This window comes from Planococcus citri, chromosome 1 (genome assembly GCF_950023065.1).
Source record: "Planococcus citri chromosome 1, ihPlaCitr1.1, whole genome shotgun sequence".
In the NCBI taxonomy this organism is placed as follows: Eukaryota; Metazoa; Arthropoda; class Insecta; order Hemiptera; family Pseudococcidae; genus Planococcus; species Planococcus citri.
The window spans coordinates 33,169,222-33,185,226 of NC_088677.1; the positions used below are offsets into that span (position 1 = coordinate 33,169,222).

At 32.5% G+C, this 16,005-nt stretch overlaps 1 protein-coding gene across 1 annotated transcript in view; it reads left to right on the plus strand.

Annotated features, from left to right (window-relative positions):
* The window catches only part of Dpp10 (Dipeptidyl peptidase 10), a 27,924-nt gene continuing 11,919 nt past the window's right edge, over positions 1-16,005 (plus strand). The window contains exons 1-3 of the mRNA XM_065343981.1: positions 1-190; positions 4,206-4,351; positions 14,503-14,716. Of these exons, the coding sequence (XP_065200053.1) occupies positions 4,322-4,351; positions 14,503-14,716 (244 nt within the window). The 5' untranslated portion in view covers positions 1-190; positions 4,206-4,321. The remainder of the gene's footprint in view (positions 191-4,205; positions 4,352-14,502; positions 14,717-16,005) is intronic.

Sequence of the window (16,005 nt, forward strand, 5' to 3'; positions counted from 1 at the left end):
ACACTGTAGCCAGAAACCGTCGTTAGCTTTGAGTATTTACGAAAACTTTTTATATTTCTCACTTGTAAACGTTCGTCAACATTTTTCGTGTTAATCCAATACCGAATTTGAAATTAATTCGTAATCGAATGAAGTCTTTTTTTCGGTCACGTTTAAAAACATACACTGCGAAATCAAATACAACGTAATTGTAAGTACATCGTTGGTTATTTTTAATTTTTAATAATAAATAATGTACACGATACAGGTATCTTAGACTAAATTTTGTGCATTTTCATTCGCTTTTGAGCAATTTTTTTTAAAAAACTGCTTGTGAAATTCAATTTTTATTTCCTTTCTCGCTATCTAATCAAATTTTTGTGTATTCTACGGGGTGTTCTTTTTTTTTTGGGTGACATTCAGCCCACGTAATTTAAAATCAACGTTGTTATTATTCCGAATAACCATCTCGATTTATTTTTTATTCAAACGTGTTTTCTTTCTTTATTGCATTTGAACGAATAAAGCTACGAGAACAAATACCTTAAATTTTTCTGAATTTTAGATCAAACCATCGATTTTAACAAAAGAAATTCGTTACTTTTATACTCGTACGTATACACGTGTGTTATCAATCAATTGTGGAAAAAAATTAAGCGTCTGGGAACATGTAGGTGGACTTGTTCGTGAACATGCATGAATGACGGTGCATTATTAATGACAATTGTGTTTCGTGTGTCCTTCCATTTCATCACTTTCATTATTGATGCTTGACCATGTTTGTATTGTGGACAGTTTGTCACCGGGAAAATATCATTATCTGTCTAAATGTAATTGCGAAAACACTCGAGATTTTCGTTCGATTTCAAAAAAAAAAGGTGCTTTTGTGAAACACTAAATGCTTGTCACATTCTTATCTATGTATTAATGTTAAAATGGATATAAGTGAGTTTGAAAAATTATATAATCTACGTTTGCGTACATGAATGGTACTTGAATACGTGTAGGTACTTTAAATTCATGAAAATCCAAGTGCACTTTGAGCTTGGTGCATTTTCAGAAAAAAATCAAACTTGTTGATTTACTTGCTACAAACCTTAAAACGAAACGCTTTCATGTTAATTTTTGAAAAGAAAAATGTAGTTTAGAAAATAGAATTAATATAGTGATATTGCATACGTACCTACATACATATAAAAAGCTATGATTTGAAATTCAAAAAGGTGTACCTATCCTAATTTTAAATTGTTATAGGATTGATTTCGCACACTTTTTAGAACATTTCCCCTCACATTTTCGTCCATCGCTAATTAATTTTCGGTTCGTGTCCTTTTCAATAATTTCATTTAATATTATTGTACCTATAGCCTTTTGAAATTCTTCTCATCATATTTTTGTTACCTCTTTCGAATCCTTTTCTCGACTTCTAAGTATTTAATCTCAAATTTAATAGCTCCGGGAATTAATTTCTAAGCCCATATAGCCCATTCAAACTTTGAAATAGACAGATATAGTAGTTGTAGGAACCTACAGAATAATATTACTCGATGGGTTATTGATCTTGAGAGGAATTATGAAAAAAAATAATGAATTTTTTCATCTTCATTTAAACCTGACTTTCTATTATACTTTTTATTTTCTTATGAAAAGGAATAAGGTACGTTGGTAAGGTACTACGATTTAAAAAATATGTTCGAGCAGACAAAAAAACGAGGATTTAAAAGTCAAATTTCAAAAATTATGAGCTGTCTCAGCCGTCTAGTTTGATTTTTGATTAACTTTCCAGAAACTACCCGCATAAACTGCGTTGTTCATCAATTCATAAGTTTTAAACTACTTTTGAATAACCACTTTACTGCTGGATCTTTCGTTTGTATCTAAGTAATGAATAATAATGAATGTACTTGCTACATATTTTCTGTGATTAAAAATAATTGGCCAATAATTTAAAAAATTTTAAGCACTTGCAGTCAGTGAGTTTTTAAATGTTCAAAGAGGCGACGAAACTTATCAACCCTTAAAACTGAAATTATAATGAAAAAATAATCAATAAAATTATATTTTATTTGTTTCTAGGTTGCCTTACTAAAAAAGTCTTTAAAAAACTACAACAATGAAAAAAATAATCCAAAGGTTATTTTTTCAAAAAATTTACTTTCAACAATTAAAAAAATGCTAATTCCTTATAAAGTTACCTGTATTAAGTAAGTACCTACATAACTGGAAACATTCAACTGTATTTTATAAAAAGAAAAAAGGGGTTTGATTGCTTTCTCCATTCTCCAGCTTCCTTCTTTGAAACTTATAAAACAGTGACATGAAAAAATACATGAATAATAAAACACTTCTCAAAATTATAAGAATAAAATGGTGTTTCCAGCCAAAGGTTGGCTTTGCGCAGGTAAAATACCTTTGAATTTACGAAAAACCACAACAATTTGAGAAGATGAAAAATATTAGATGAATTTTTAATCGTTTTTTTAATTAATTAAGATGATGGAAAAACTGAAATTCTGTTTCGTTTTAAGCAAAGTTCTCAATTAATGTCACGAAATTCATTATTGAGAAACAAAACCACGAAGAAATATTAGAAAATAGAGAATGACTGGAGAGGGGAAGGGGTATGGCTATCTCTTTCCATGCATTGATGATACTTATCGACTTTCATGCTGATGAAAGTGAGTTTTTTGTACCTTACTGCAAAAAATTAAAAAGCATCCCTTCTTTGTAGAGAAAAATGGGTAGAAAAAATTATATGTATTAACGAAAATATTGGATTTGTTTCTTGAAAAATCCGCGGTTTTATTATTTTATTATTGTACAAAATGAATTAAAAACTTCACACGTAAGTTAAAAACATCCAAAAATGGTAAAATCTAAACCATTCAAATAACAAATTAAAAGCTCGACAATGACGTAAAACTTTTTCTCAATTCTTATTTCAATAAACAAGGGTTGTATGGTGATTGTTTTCAAATTGGTTTCAGTTTCAATAATCCGTCTCTGTGTTTTGCATTTATGAATGAAACCAAAACATGAAGCACCATTCTCTTCGTATTCCGCGTACTTATCTTTATTTAATAAGCACAAAGACATTTTCCATCAAGTGGTTGCTATTATCTTTTAAACATTTTTTCCTCATTGTGAAGTTGCCATAATCACTGCTTCATTTTAATCAGGGAAAAATAATACCTACTTATTTCATACACTCTTCATTTGCTGTTATCTGGCAGTTCATTTTTCAAGTTTTGATATTCTCATAGTTCCAATATTTGAAAAATATTGAGTAACAAAATGTCAATTAGTTGGTGTTTCTGGACGAAACTATGCTGAGTAAAGTGTAGTTAATACCCAAGTTATTGATCATAATATACGACCTACATGTGTGTTGAAACTCACCATTAGATGAGTATACATTTTAGTTACTTGAAAAAATTGTCGGTTTCGCCCTTCTGCTCCATTATCGTATCTTATTTCAGACATGTTTCTTCGCTTAAACTACAACGAGAAATTTTCATCGTGCTTGGCTCGAGTTGATGTTAATTTTTTCCCTCTTATGAAATTTCAAAGGCTGAAAATACGAGTACTCGTTTTCAAGAATAGCCTACACTTGTTCATACAGTACTCGTATAGGTACGAGTATTTTAACGAATAAAATTATCCCATCTTTCACTTATAAAAAGACTACTTAATATATATTTATAATACTCGCGTATACGTTGCTAAAGTCGTCTTCAGAGTGTAATAGAATGGATTGGGAGGGGGGCTTATACTAAATATTTAAAATTTGAATATTCATTAGGGTAGTATATGTAAATGTAACACCAACAACACGATTCGCCTAGATTTTATAGCCATGTTTGTGTGTATACGATGTAGGTACTCGTATTTTGTTCAAAAGCTGCCTCTACCTACTCATCGTGAATCAATTCTTAATTCTTTTTATTTCGAAACAATAATCGAATTAGTGCGGTCGATTAATTAATTATTCGATTTAAATTTACTTGGCCAAATGCCCCATGTTTTGCACAATTCGAGCACCGCAAATGTAAGGTTTTATTGCACCTCTCTGGCCACCCATCTACCCTTCTTAATTAGAAACGATGTTATTTGACCAGTAAAACCATTGATCAGCTTAAACGATTTTCTAAAATTGTCTGCCTACCCGATGTCTGGCCGTTTATTTGGTATACACATTAACCCTTTTTTTTCAATTATGATTACAGGTGAGAAAATTCCAAAAATTCCAACATAGGTAAAGGCTGTTTCCAGTTTTCACTCGTTGTGAAAAACATTAATACTAAATCAGTTTTAATGAAAAAGTGATTGTGATATAAACGACATGTCTGATCCGGACCATTTCGACGATGACGTAAGTATTTTTTTATTGAAAATATTTTTAGAATAGGTATCAATGTCTAGCAATAATAAAAATAGAAAATTCAATGCGTTGCGTTGGTGTTTGGCGTAAATCGAGCCGAGAATCATTTAGGAACTTTTTTTCAAGTGTTAGGTGAAGGAGAGTAAATAAAAAAAATTATGTAATGACGTTGAAAATTGACGTAAAAGTTGCTGATTTCATACGTATAATTTCAACCTACTTTCTTCACGTTGTAAACCTCGAATTTCAGTACGAAAAATTGAAATTTTCAAAAGAGGAATATGTGCCCATTTGAAAGAATTCAATTCAAATTGGGTACTAATCCTTCACTTTATACTACGAGGAAAAAAATCGTCTGAATTGTTTATGAGATTGGTGTATTAAAAAAAATAGTTCCGACGATTGTTACGTATCTAACCCACTAGATCCACTAAAAATGACTTTTTTAAAACAATTTTTCGGGACGTTTTAAAACGTCGTCTTTGTTTGAATAAAATTCACCATTTCTAGTGTTTTTTATTCACGTGACAAGTAAAGAATCAAAGATGAAAAAATCGTTTCAAATGTAATATTTTCAATGAAAATATTTTGATTTTTTAGAAAATGTTAGAAAGTGTTAGAGAGGTCTACAACTGTACAATATATTCGTTTATATTTACGGCGAACCAGTTACGCAATTTTATTAACATGTAGAATTTCATACGATCTTTTTTAAAAAGCAACGGAGTATGCTTTCGGGTACACTTTGATGCACTTTTTTTTTAGGTCGCAGCAGGGAGAGTATCCTTTGCACTTCTTTTATTTTTCCAAAGCAAAAACGACTTTAAAAATTCATTGATTGGGCCTTTCGAATAATCTTCTGAAGTTGAGGCAGGGGTTCCCAAAATGTGTTATTTATCGAATCATTAGTCGAGTGGACGAATAAAAATCTGAGTTTTCTTCCAGGGTAGATACACCACATATGTATATCAGATCACAATAGTGCATTCCTATCCTCGAAACTGGTCAAAAAATCTGTTAATACAGCAAAACAATCTCCTTTGAAAAAACGTATGTTCTCTAAAACAAATTTTGATAATTTTTTGCACTCTCTTCATCTTTCCCACTTCAAACTTACACTAATCATAGCCTTAACCACTTACATTATCCTCATAGTATCCAAACCCAAATACACACCCTAAAAACTAGACTATCAGAATCTTACTCAAATTGGAAATTCTGTGGGTCTGAAGATGAAAAAAATTGAATACAAGCTCCTTCAAAAGGAATATAAAAAATTGATCAATTGGGCAAATATAGAATCAAACTCTCACAAAGTTGCAGTCTCAAATAATATCTGCAAAACTACATGGAAGATAATAAACTCATATCAACCCTGCAAACAAACCATTGATCATATTTCATTTCAAGACACCAAATATACCAACTCAGCTGACATGGCTACCCTATTGACAAAATTATGCATAAAAACAGGCGTGCAGATGCGTAATGTGTGAATTTGGACTTTTTTCAAAAAAAAAACATGCGATTCAGCCTGCGAATAGCATGCGTAAAAGTAATGTTACAGCATGTAAAATAAAAGAAAAATATTTCTGCCCTGGGTGGGAATCGAACCTGGGAGTCGCGGGTTTCTATTTTTCCATGTCAACTAGCCCACTCGGCCACTTCGCCACTTGCGAAGAGTGAAGTTATTTCCGCATAAATGCTTGTGCATTGTGAACTTATTAAATTTTTCTCCAAGTCCAAAAAGTGCAAACGTTTATGGGGAAATAACTCCACTCTTTGCAAGCAGCTAAGTGGCTGAGTGGGTTAGGTAACGCAGAAAACTAGAAACTGTGAGTCCCAGGTTTGATCCCAGCCCAGGGCAAAAAATTTTTCAATTTTTATTTCATTCTACATGCTTTAACATTGATATTATGCATGATATTTGCAGGCTGAATCGCATGCTTTTTTTGAAAAAAGTCCAAATTCACGCATGCTTGTGCTATGCATAAAAGCGTGCGTTTTAACATGCTATTGCATAATTTTTGTCAATAGGGTAGGTTATACAGCCAACATTTTGCAACTGTTGCAAATAACATACTTAATTCTTCTCAAACATTGGACCCATTATCCCTTATTCCAGCTGATGATTCCTCAATGTTTGTGTTACCATTACCAGCTTCTGCAGTTAAAGTATCTAATGTCACACAAGGTCTCAAAAATTCCAACTCAAGGGATAGTTATGGTTTAGATGTAGGCCTTATCAAAGAAGCTAATTGCTACATATCCCATATACCTACTTGCTGAACTTTTTAATGACTCTACAGAATAGGGAAAATTTCCAGACAGCTTGAAATCAAGTATTGTAACCCCTGTACATAAGAAAGGAGAAAAATCAATTTTAAACAACTACAAGCCCATCTCTGTAACACCAGTATTCTCAAAGATTTTTGAGCGTCTGTTGTATAATCGACTGATACGATTCCTATCATCCAACATACAGCATTCCAAGTGAAACACAGTTTGGCAATTGTGGAAAAAACACCACCAAAGCAATATTTAATTTATTGAACAAAATTCTCCAAACTGGCCAAGAGGGTGAAAATCCATTGGCAATATTCTGTGATTTATCGAAAGCTTTTGATACCATGAACCACAGAATTCTACTGGGAAAGTTGGAAAAATATGGGATAAGGGGTCCAGTCCACAGTTGGCTAAAATCTTTCCTTGAAAATAGAGTACAAATAGCCAAAATCCAAAATAGCGAGACTTGAACCTTTTCTGAAGAGAAAATAATAGACAAAGGAGTCCCCTAAGGTTCCATACTTGGACCTTTATTGTTTATTCTCTATGTTAACAATTTGTGATCTTATATTAATGCACTTCTAACACAGTTTGCAGGTGATACAACTATGTTTTTAAAGGGTGGTAACTGGGACACACTGCTTAAAAAACAGAATATGTTCTCAAAAACTTAATTTGTTGGTTTAATGCAAATTGCATGAGCTTGAACTTGGAAAAAACAGCAACAGTGCCTTTCAATGTAACCCCCAAGGAGGTAGACCTGGTAGCAGAAACTCTCTCAACTCTACCTAATGTCTGGAGTGTTGCAAAGTTCTTACCTGATTGGCACATTTCTGGTGATGTCTGACTATACTCATTTCTGCAGTCAGAAATTGCCGTTTTGGCAGTCAGATTCGCAGTCTGACTACAATCAACCAATCAGAAACAAGTACTTTTTTGAAATTCTAAGATGGCGCTGACTCGTCAGAAGACTGAGTGGAGATCTGAGGGTGGATCTGACTAGTCAGATCTACACTCAGAACCACAGTCAGATATTGGCGTTTTGGCAGTCAGAAAATACATTCTGACTGATATGTGGTCATATCCCTATTCAGATGCACTGTCTAAAAAATGCCGTTTTGCCAACCGGGTAGGGGGTTGATGTACGATGCAATTTAAAATGGGATGTATACTTCAATAAATTAACCTGTCGTTTGTCATCTATAAACTTTTTACTCTTTCAGCTACACCAAATTACAAATCAAAAAAAATCTCAGACTTGCATATTTTGGACTATTCCACTCTACAATGGCCTATGGGGTAGTTTTTTTTGGGGGGGGGAGGTAATGCATCTTATGTCAAGCAAATTCTCACACTACAAAAACGTGTGATAAGAACAATTTATAAAATACCTCTAAGACAAACATGCAGGCCCACCTTTGTTGATAATAAAATTCTCACTACAATATCACAATATACTTTGGACATAAGCTATCTCTCATGGTTTATACTGGGGTTATAACCTTTCCAAAAATGACCCATCCACACAGTACCAGATCACGAGGTAACCTTAGAACTCCCCACCACCGCACAGAACTTCTCCGTACTTTGTTTCAACATGCTTAACGTGATATGATGGCAGCAATGCTGCTGCATGTATTGCTGCATGTATCTCAAATAAAGAATTTGAATTTGAATTTGAATTAAAGACTGAAAGGACAAACTTGAATTAAAAGTTTTCAAATTGATTGATTCACTATTGAAATGAACTCAAAATTAATCTTTATTTGAATGGCGAAATTTCAGGACCCAAACCAGACATTTTTTTCCCCTTCGAAAAAGACGAGTGATGGTCCACTCTTGCGAGACTCTGGCCCGCAACTTTCGGAGAAATAAAAAAATTTCAAGCACGCCTCAGTAAACACAAATTTCGTACTATTTTACATTTTACATTTCATCGCTCCCCGGAATCGAATATGAAAACCGGCAAATAAACGAAATTTAATCGCATCAATTATAAAATGAATTTAATAAAACATTAATTCTATTTGCATATTTGTAGTATATTTTATTGATTTTGTGCGGATATTATTCGACCAACAATTCCGCCAATTTTCCATTTAAAATTTAATCAATATAAGGTTTTAAAACGTTTTCTAAAAATAAAATTGCGTCGTCGGGGAGAAAAGAACCCCTATAGCCTGGCAGTCGTTTCCGTACATATTTCGAAAAATAATTTCGGACGGCAATTTATTTAACAAAGAGCTAGCGATTCGAGAATAAACGAAGCAAAGTGTACGAGTATTTCTGAAGCAGGCGGTAAATTGGTATTCGTGTAGAGTTTTCACGGTATTTCAACATTTCACAACTTAATAATGTTTGCGAAAGCGCAAAAAAAGGAGAAAGTTTTCGCAAGACTAATCTTCATTTAGCATTGGCGAATTTGTTGATTGTTTTTAAAGTTGAAATTAAATAAATGAAAAATTGAAACGTGTTCGTTGTTGCGGTTTTTAAAGCCGCCAGGCAGGGTGAAAATGTAAAAATTTCCTCAAAAGAAAAAGATGGCGCGGAGTTTTCTCGACGAGTAATGTGAAAATGATATCTACGGTAGAAATAATAGTACCACTAAAAACCACTCATTGTTTGTTGTTCGAATCGAAGCGTTTTTCTTGTGCGATTTTTTCCCCTATCTCTCTCTGATGGATAAAAAATTATTAGAATTTCAACGAGAGATTCGTAGGTATATTTTTTATCATCGTGGTACGAATTGGAAATTATTTATTTTGCTCCGACGAGAGAGACTTGAAATGGCGGTGGCTCTGAGGCGGCGCGGCGTTTATTTTCGATGAATAATTTATGTATAAAACATCGGAAAAACATTCGCCTATATATTTATACAATACTTATATATTTGAAATCAAAGAGGTACATAGCGCCCCATGCTGCAGAAAATGTGGAGCTCGAGCAGTGCAATTTATCGTAGCATGAGTCGTGTTTTAGGTCACATTTTTACACAACGCCCGCCGTCGTAGTCGTCGTCGTCGTCGCCGCCGCCGGATTAACGTTACAGCTGCTCGCGGAAATTAGGTCTCATTTTCAGGACCGTGTATTAGAGATACTGGAAAAAGGGCTGATGAAAAATACACCGTATACGATGTCCCATACTTTTCTCTCTCCTCTCTCTCTTTTTTTTTTTGGCATAAAGAGAAAGAAAAGGACGAATTTATATGTTTAAAAGAAGTTGTTGTATTACGTGTTACGTCCAGATGTACGAGTACGTATTTTCGGGATGAATTTCTCTTGTGCTGAAATATAATGAAACGGTTTCAAATTTACGCTTACACACGACCATTCTAAAGAAATACTGAAAATCAATACCTGATACAAATCCAAACACAAAGTTTAGGGTTTTAAACTTAACCTTTTTCCGTTGAACTGTGTTTTCAAAATAGTTATCCGATTACCTCGGATAACTTTTTACAACGGAGTGAAAAAAAAAGTTTAAAAACTAGGCACCAAGATTATATGTATTTGCGCGTTATGTCGCAAAAAATACACTCGTACTTACCTACGTCAAAAAATGCTGACGAATAAAACAACCAACTATACTATAGCAGGTATTACAGATACCAAGGTACGAGTATATTTGTATGTAAACGAGCTTACAAAAAGAAATGATCGTTTTTCTACCCCATAAAACTATCGGGGGTTTTAGCTTCTTTTTTTTTTGGAAAATGTGTTTGTTTTCTTTTCGAGTCAAAGTTCAAAGATGAAGTTCTTTCAAAAGCAATCTGTTTTTTTTTTTGTCTTTTGCTTCGACAAAGGAGCTGATGTAGTCGTGGTAGACGAATTCGACCCTTTTTTCAAACTGAGGTTCTTATATACTTTTTGTAGAGTAGTTTTATGAACAAAAGATTGATTCGAGATCGAAAATTTCGAAGATTCAGAAAATTTTTCAAGTGAGAGAAAATGTACATATTTATTGGAGTAGGAGTGAAAGAAAGTAGGTACATAATATTTAAATTTTAAATGCCTTCATGTGCTGGGGTAGATGTTTCTAAAGTCTTAGAATTTGAATCAGGGATGATTTTTTTTTGTAAGAGAATGGATAAAGCATGGAAAACTTGAGAGTATCAAAATTTTTCTAGTGAGTATGTGTGACGTAAGTAGGTATGGATTGGTGTACTATCGAGATCATGGAATTCAAATTTGGTTATAATTTTTTTGTGGTAGGAGGGGGAGGAGTAGAGTTAGGATGAAGCGTTGAACGATGGAAATTCAACTTTGCTTTGGATAGGAATTTGTATTTTATAAAAAACGACAATGGTTTGAACATCATACTTACTTGAGTTTCTGTTTTGTGGGTGAAAAAAATACCAAGTTCCTCTAAAGCACACCAATACACATTCCATATTCGTTTTCAATCCCATTTTGATTTTTATGGGACATTTGACACTAAGTTTAATTTACATAGAGCGTTTATTTTTGACTAATTTCAATTTCCGTGGAACACTTTTGATTCCATTTTGATGCCATGGAGTGCTTTTTTGTCTGCATATTAATTTTCACAAGATATTTTAAACTCCATTTTGATTTCCAAGGAACGTTTTTGGCTCAATTTTGAAGCAGTAGCCGCCAGTCGAAAGATTTTAAAAAGAGCTGTGTTGTAGAAAACACATTGGGCAATGTTAAAATTAATTTTTTTTTTGAATACCTGCAAAGTGATTTGAACTTTTCAAGAAGTATTTCGAAAACTCTGTGAGGCAAACAAAATTGAAGCATTTGTGTAATGCATTACGCAAACTCAATCGTTTTGGGTAATTTTTCAAAAAATTTTGAACTGTAAATTTCATTTTGCGCTGGTTTGTTTGACTATTTGTTCTAATCACAAAATTATTTTAGCACGTAAATTACTCCGGGTATTGGTATCCTCCCCCCTCGTTTTATAAAAATAAAACTACATCGTGTTTTTTTTGAAAGTGACGAGCCAGCAATTTGTTCACAACATCGGTTCATAACGATGATCAAAATACATAATTTTGTTCATTTAAATAAAATTGTCATTGTATCACTTTATTAATAATTATGGTAACTGGCATTTTATCATTATCATGAAATTCCAGTCAACGAGTATTTCTTAATTTGATATCTAAATGCCTACAGATATCAACATTTCTGAGTGGTTTCAAAGGACGTCTGTAATATCTATCTTGGTTAAATTTTAATATAAAACTATCGTCTATCCGAGGATTCCAAGGAATAGTGATTAAAAGTTTCAAAAAAAATAGTTGGCGAATTTTAGATGAAAAATACATACAAATAATTTTTTTAATTCACAAATTTCCTTAGTGGAATATAATGTTAAAAAAAGGTCAACTTGGCAATTTTAAAAAAAATGTAATGTTAGAAAAAAAAAGTATTCTGCCTTTCTGGACGATAATTGAAATTTTTCGTGAAACTGTATTTACTCCAAGAGAAAAGTTCTAGTCACCTATCTTTTTTTTTGCTCATAAAGTGAAAAAAATTACAAAAATTGAAAAACTGTAGAATGTGAATTTAAGAATTCGAGAAACAAACTTCTGGATTTTTCTATGTAATAAAATCATAATCGTCTGAAGAGATTTATTCAGCTTTTAACCCCTCTCCTCCTTCTCTTTATATCAATCTATTCAATAAACTCCATTAATGACATCATGTTTCAGGGGAGATTTTTTTTCTCAAAATATAAGATCACCATTGGAACTATCAACATTGAAATTTACCTAAAAATAAATGTGTTTGTTTAATTTTATCGCAATGTAATTTTTAATAGCTTTAGGTACAGTTTATAAATTACATTTTTCGTTTCTACATTCATCTCAAGATAAAATCCATCCCAAAACTTCCATTTTTTCATTTCAAAACCGAAATTGCAACGCAATTCGCGTATGTATTTTTGACAAAAATTTTAACTTTCCAGAAATAATTAACCTTGAAACGTAACTACGTATAAATTTCAACACACCAGTTGAAATGAGCATAATTTTCGCGAAACTTTTGAAATAAAAGCTCGCGTTTTAGAATTTTGGCGAAGTGGGTAAAATTGTGAATTTTTGAAAAAGGAGGATATTTTGTCGGTACTCGTAGTTTTTTGTTGTGTGTGTATATGATGGTTATACTGGGCATACACTAGTGAAATCGATTTTTGTACACGAGGTACCAGTACAGTACCTACCTACATTTTATTGAGGCAAACTTGTACTCTTCGTAATGTTGCTCTTAATCCTGTTTCCTGTGCAAGAGTTACTTTATAGCTTATTCAAACAATATCGATATCCGCCTACGTACGTATTCGAATGGCGTTAAGTAGGTATTGGCTACCTACAAATGCATTATAAGTTATTATAGTGCAAATTTTCTTACACTCAGTTTCACATTATTGATCAGTGCGTAACTCATTATATTATAATTATAGCAAAATAAATATCTACATAATTACCCACTACTTGAAACGTTTCTCAAAAGACTACATTTTCCTGTGAAATAATTAAAATCTCGTTGCCAAAATCATTCGAGTGTATCTTTTTCGTACACCCGGCGAATTTAAATAAGAAATCATAAATGTAATTAATAGTTCCCCTTTTTAAAATCTTTCTTAGCTATACTAACCCTTTGTTCGTGGCTTGCGGTGAATTGACCAAATGGTATTTTTCAAATGAACCGCCATAAAATAAAAGCCTCGTTTTCTCCCAATTTTCTGGCTACGATCCAAAAACAGTGGTGAATTTCAAATTTGGCTCTGTTTCATTTCTATTCTACGCAGTAAATTGAATCGATTTTTTTTTTTCAATAGACATGATACTTTATTTTGAAAATATTTGTACCTATGCGGAGTTGAGTTCGATTGTAAATAGGTAATCATGTACATTTTGGTAGGTAGAAGATTCGTATATATAGTCACTTTTAATTGGTACGAGTTGAATTTTTAAAGAGTCAACGATGAATTTCATTTTTTTTTGTAATTTTATATTCCGAAAACCATGTTAGTTTCTCAGATAAAATGGTCCATATTGGTACGTATAAGAGCCGAGGAGAGGTTTTATGTCAGGTATATTTTGTCAGCGTTTACTTGACCCTATTTTTTTATTTATTTATTTTGGATGCTTATCATTTTTCAAAGGCTGTCATAATGCTGCTGACGTGTCGCTCGAACTTTTTGAAAGTATACCTATCACATTAATATATTATTACCTACCCATTGACAGCTCTATGAGCTCTATGACTTATAGTTTTTGGCGTTAGTAAGCCATTATGTTTACTGAACCTTTGTTTGAGAAAAAACTTATTGACGTGTCGCGTTTACCCAGTTTTTGTCATGTGTGAATAAGGCGAACAAACCACGTCTTGCTTATGTGAGGAATGTATTTTCAAAGCTTCGTGGATGTAAATTTGATTAAAATTTGCATTTATAAACAATGACCAAGCAGGTAATCAATCGAATAGGCCAAAAATTATAGTATACCATTTTTTTTTTTTTTTTTGTCAAGTAGGTAGGTGTATAAAAAATAGTCCATATAGTCAAAGAAAAAAGTTTGTCTATCTAATGCAATATTCTGAAAGAATACGTGTAACAAAGACTAAAAAAAAAAAAAATACATAAAAGCAACAGTAAAAACGATGAATTCCAATTTCAAAATAACATGGTCGAATAATTTTCATTCGGGAGTCTGACTACTTTTATTCAAACTTCTTACGCCATCGCCATAAACCATAATAAATAAATTTATTCCAAACACATTCGAAAAGAAAAACCAACGTTCTCAATTTTCTAAAACACTTTGCTAATGAAACATTGAAATTTGTGCGCTAGCTAAAAAAAAATGATGAAATATTTTCAGGATCTCGTATCAAGTAATCCAAATCAGAGGAACTGGCGCGGTATCTTGATAGCGTTACTGGTAATATTGGCAGTATTAGCGCTGATTGTGATGTCTGTTGTCCTTTTAACGCCACCGAATAATGAGTTTAGTAGAAAAGGGCAAAAGATGAAGCTTCAAGATATCATCGGCCATGATTTAATACCATTGAGGATTAACGGATCGTGGATTTCGGGTAAGTGAGCCACTCGAGCATGACTGAAGTATTTTTTCAAAATAACTACACGTATCTGGGGGACAATCTTTATGTGTGTATGTCCATTGGGTGGTTTCTTGTTAGTCTATATCTTGACGAATGATGAAATTTCTCAATTCTCATCTCTAAAAATTTTGGATTAAATGTCATTTTACGTGGTTAAAACTTCAGTTTTCTTTTCATTACGATCGTCCGAAAGAAATCGGTTGTCATAAATTCGACATTTTGAATAAATTAGGGAAGTTTGTAGCAAAAATTAACGATTTAAATTTTTTCCCCAAATTTAAATTTTCAACTTGTAAAAAAAATTGCCAAAAATTGAAAAATTAACTATGGCAGCTTTAAATTTGGTTCCGGGGCCTTAGTGTTCTGCTCTTTCTGTGAACCGAATTTCAACTCAATCGGAGTTAACGGGTTGTAAAAGTTCTCTGGCTAAAGCTTTAAACAAATATTTAATAGATAGGTACCTACCTATACTAGCAATAAATAAAATGAAATAGCGATGAACTATAAAAGGGAAATTTTTCATTGAAATGGCAATGTAAACGACAAAGCCATATATTATGTTGCATATCTTAACTATCAAGTAGATTTTATTGATACTCTTGGTTTTTGTTATTAAACTGCCATATCATTCTAGTTGGTTTTTCATTTTATTGCTCTGTACTTTGAAATTGCTTCACCTATTGGCTATCACATCATCTAAATGCGTTTGAGAAATTGAACTTGGCTATCCGTCACATACACAGGTTTTTAAGTATTTTCTTGAGTATAAAATGTAAATTACCTACCAATACAGTCGCTCTTTTCATTTCTGTAATTTTTTCGTTATGTGTTTATTATTCGTGTACAACTTGATAATGTTCGGTACAGAAGTACCTACGTTTAAATCTCAAAAATGATACTTTTCGAAGTTGTTTGATATTTTTTCGCAATATATAACAAATTTTTCAAAAAATTCGTCAAATTTAAATTTTCTTGACAAAATTTTATTTTTACACTCAAAACGCTAATACGATGTTGCCAAATTACATACATCTTCCAGGCATTTCCGCGAAAATCTGACCATGACAGTCGATCCAACGTGCTTCAATATAGGTACACGAATATTGGTGAAAAAGTGAAATTCGAAAAAATGTACCTTCTTGGTTCCTTGTATTCTAACCGATTCAATTCTCAAAACATGTTCTATTGTTCCTATATGACCTAGTGCTTTGACAACACCCCCTCTTTTTCTTCCACATATTTTTTTATTTTTTGAATGGCAA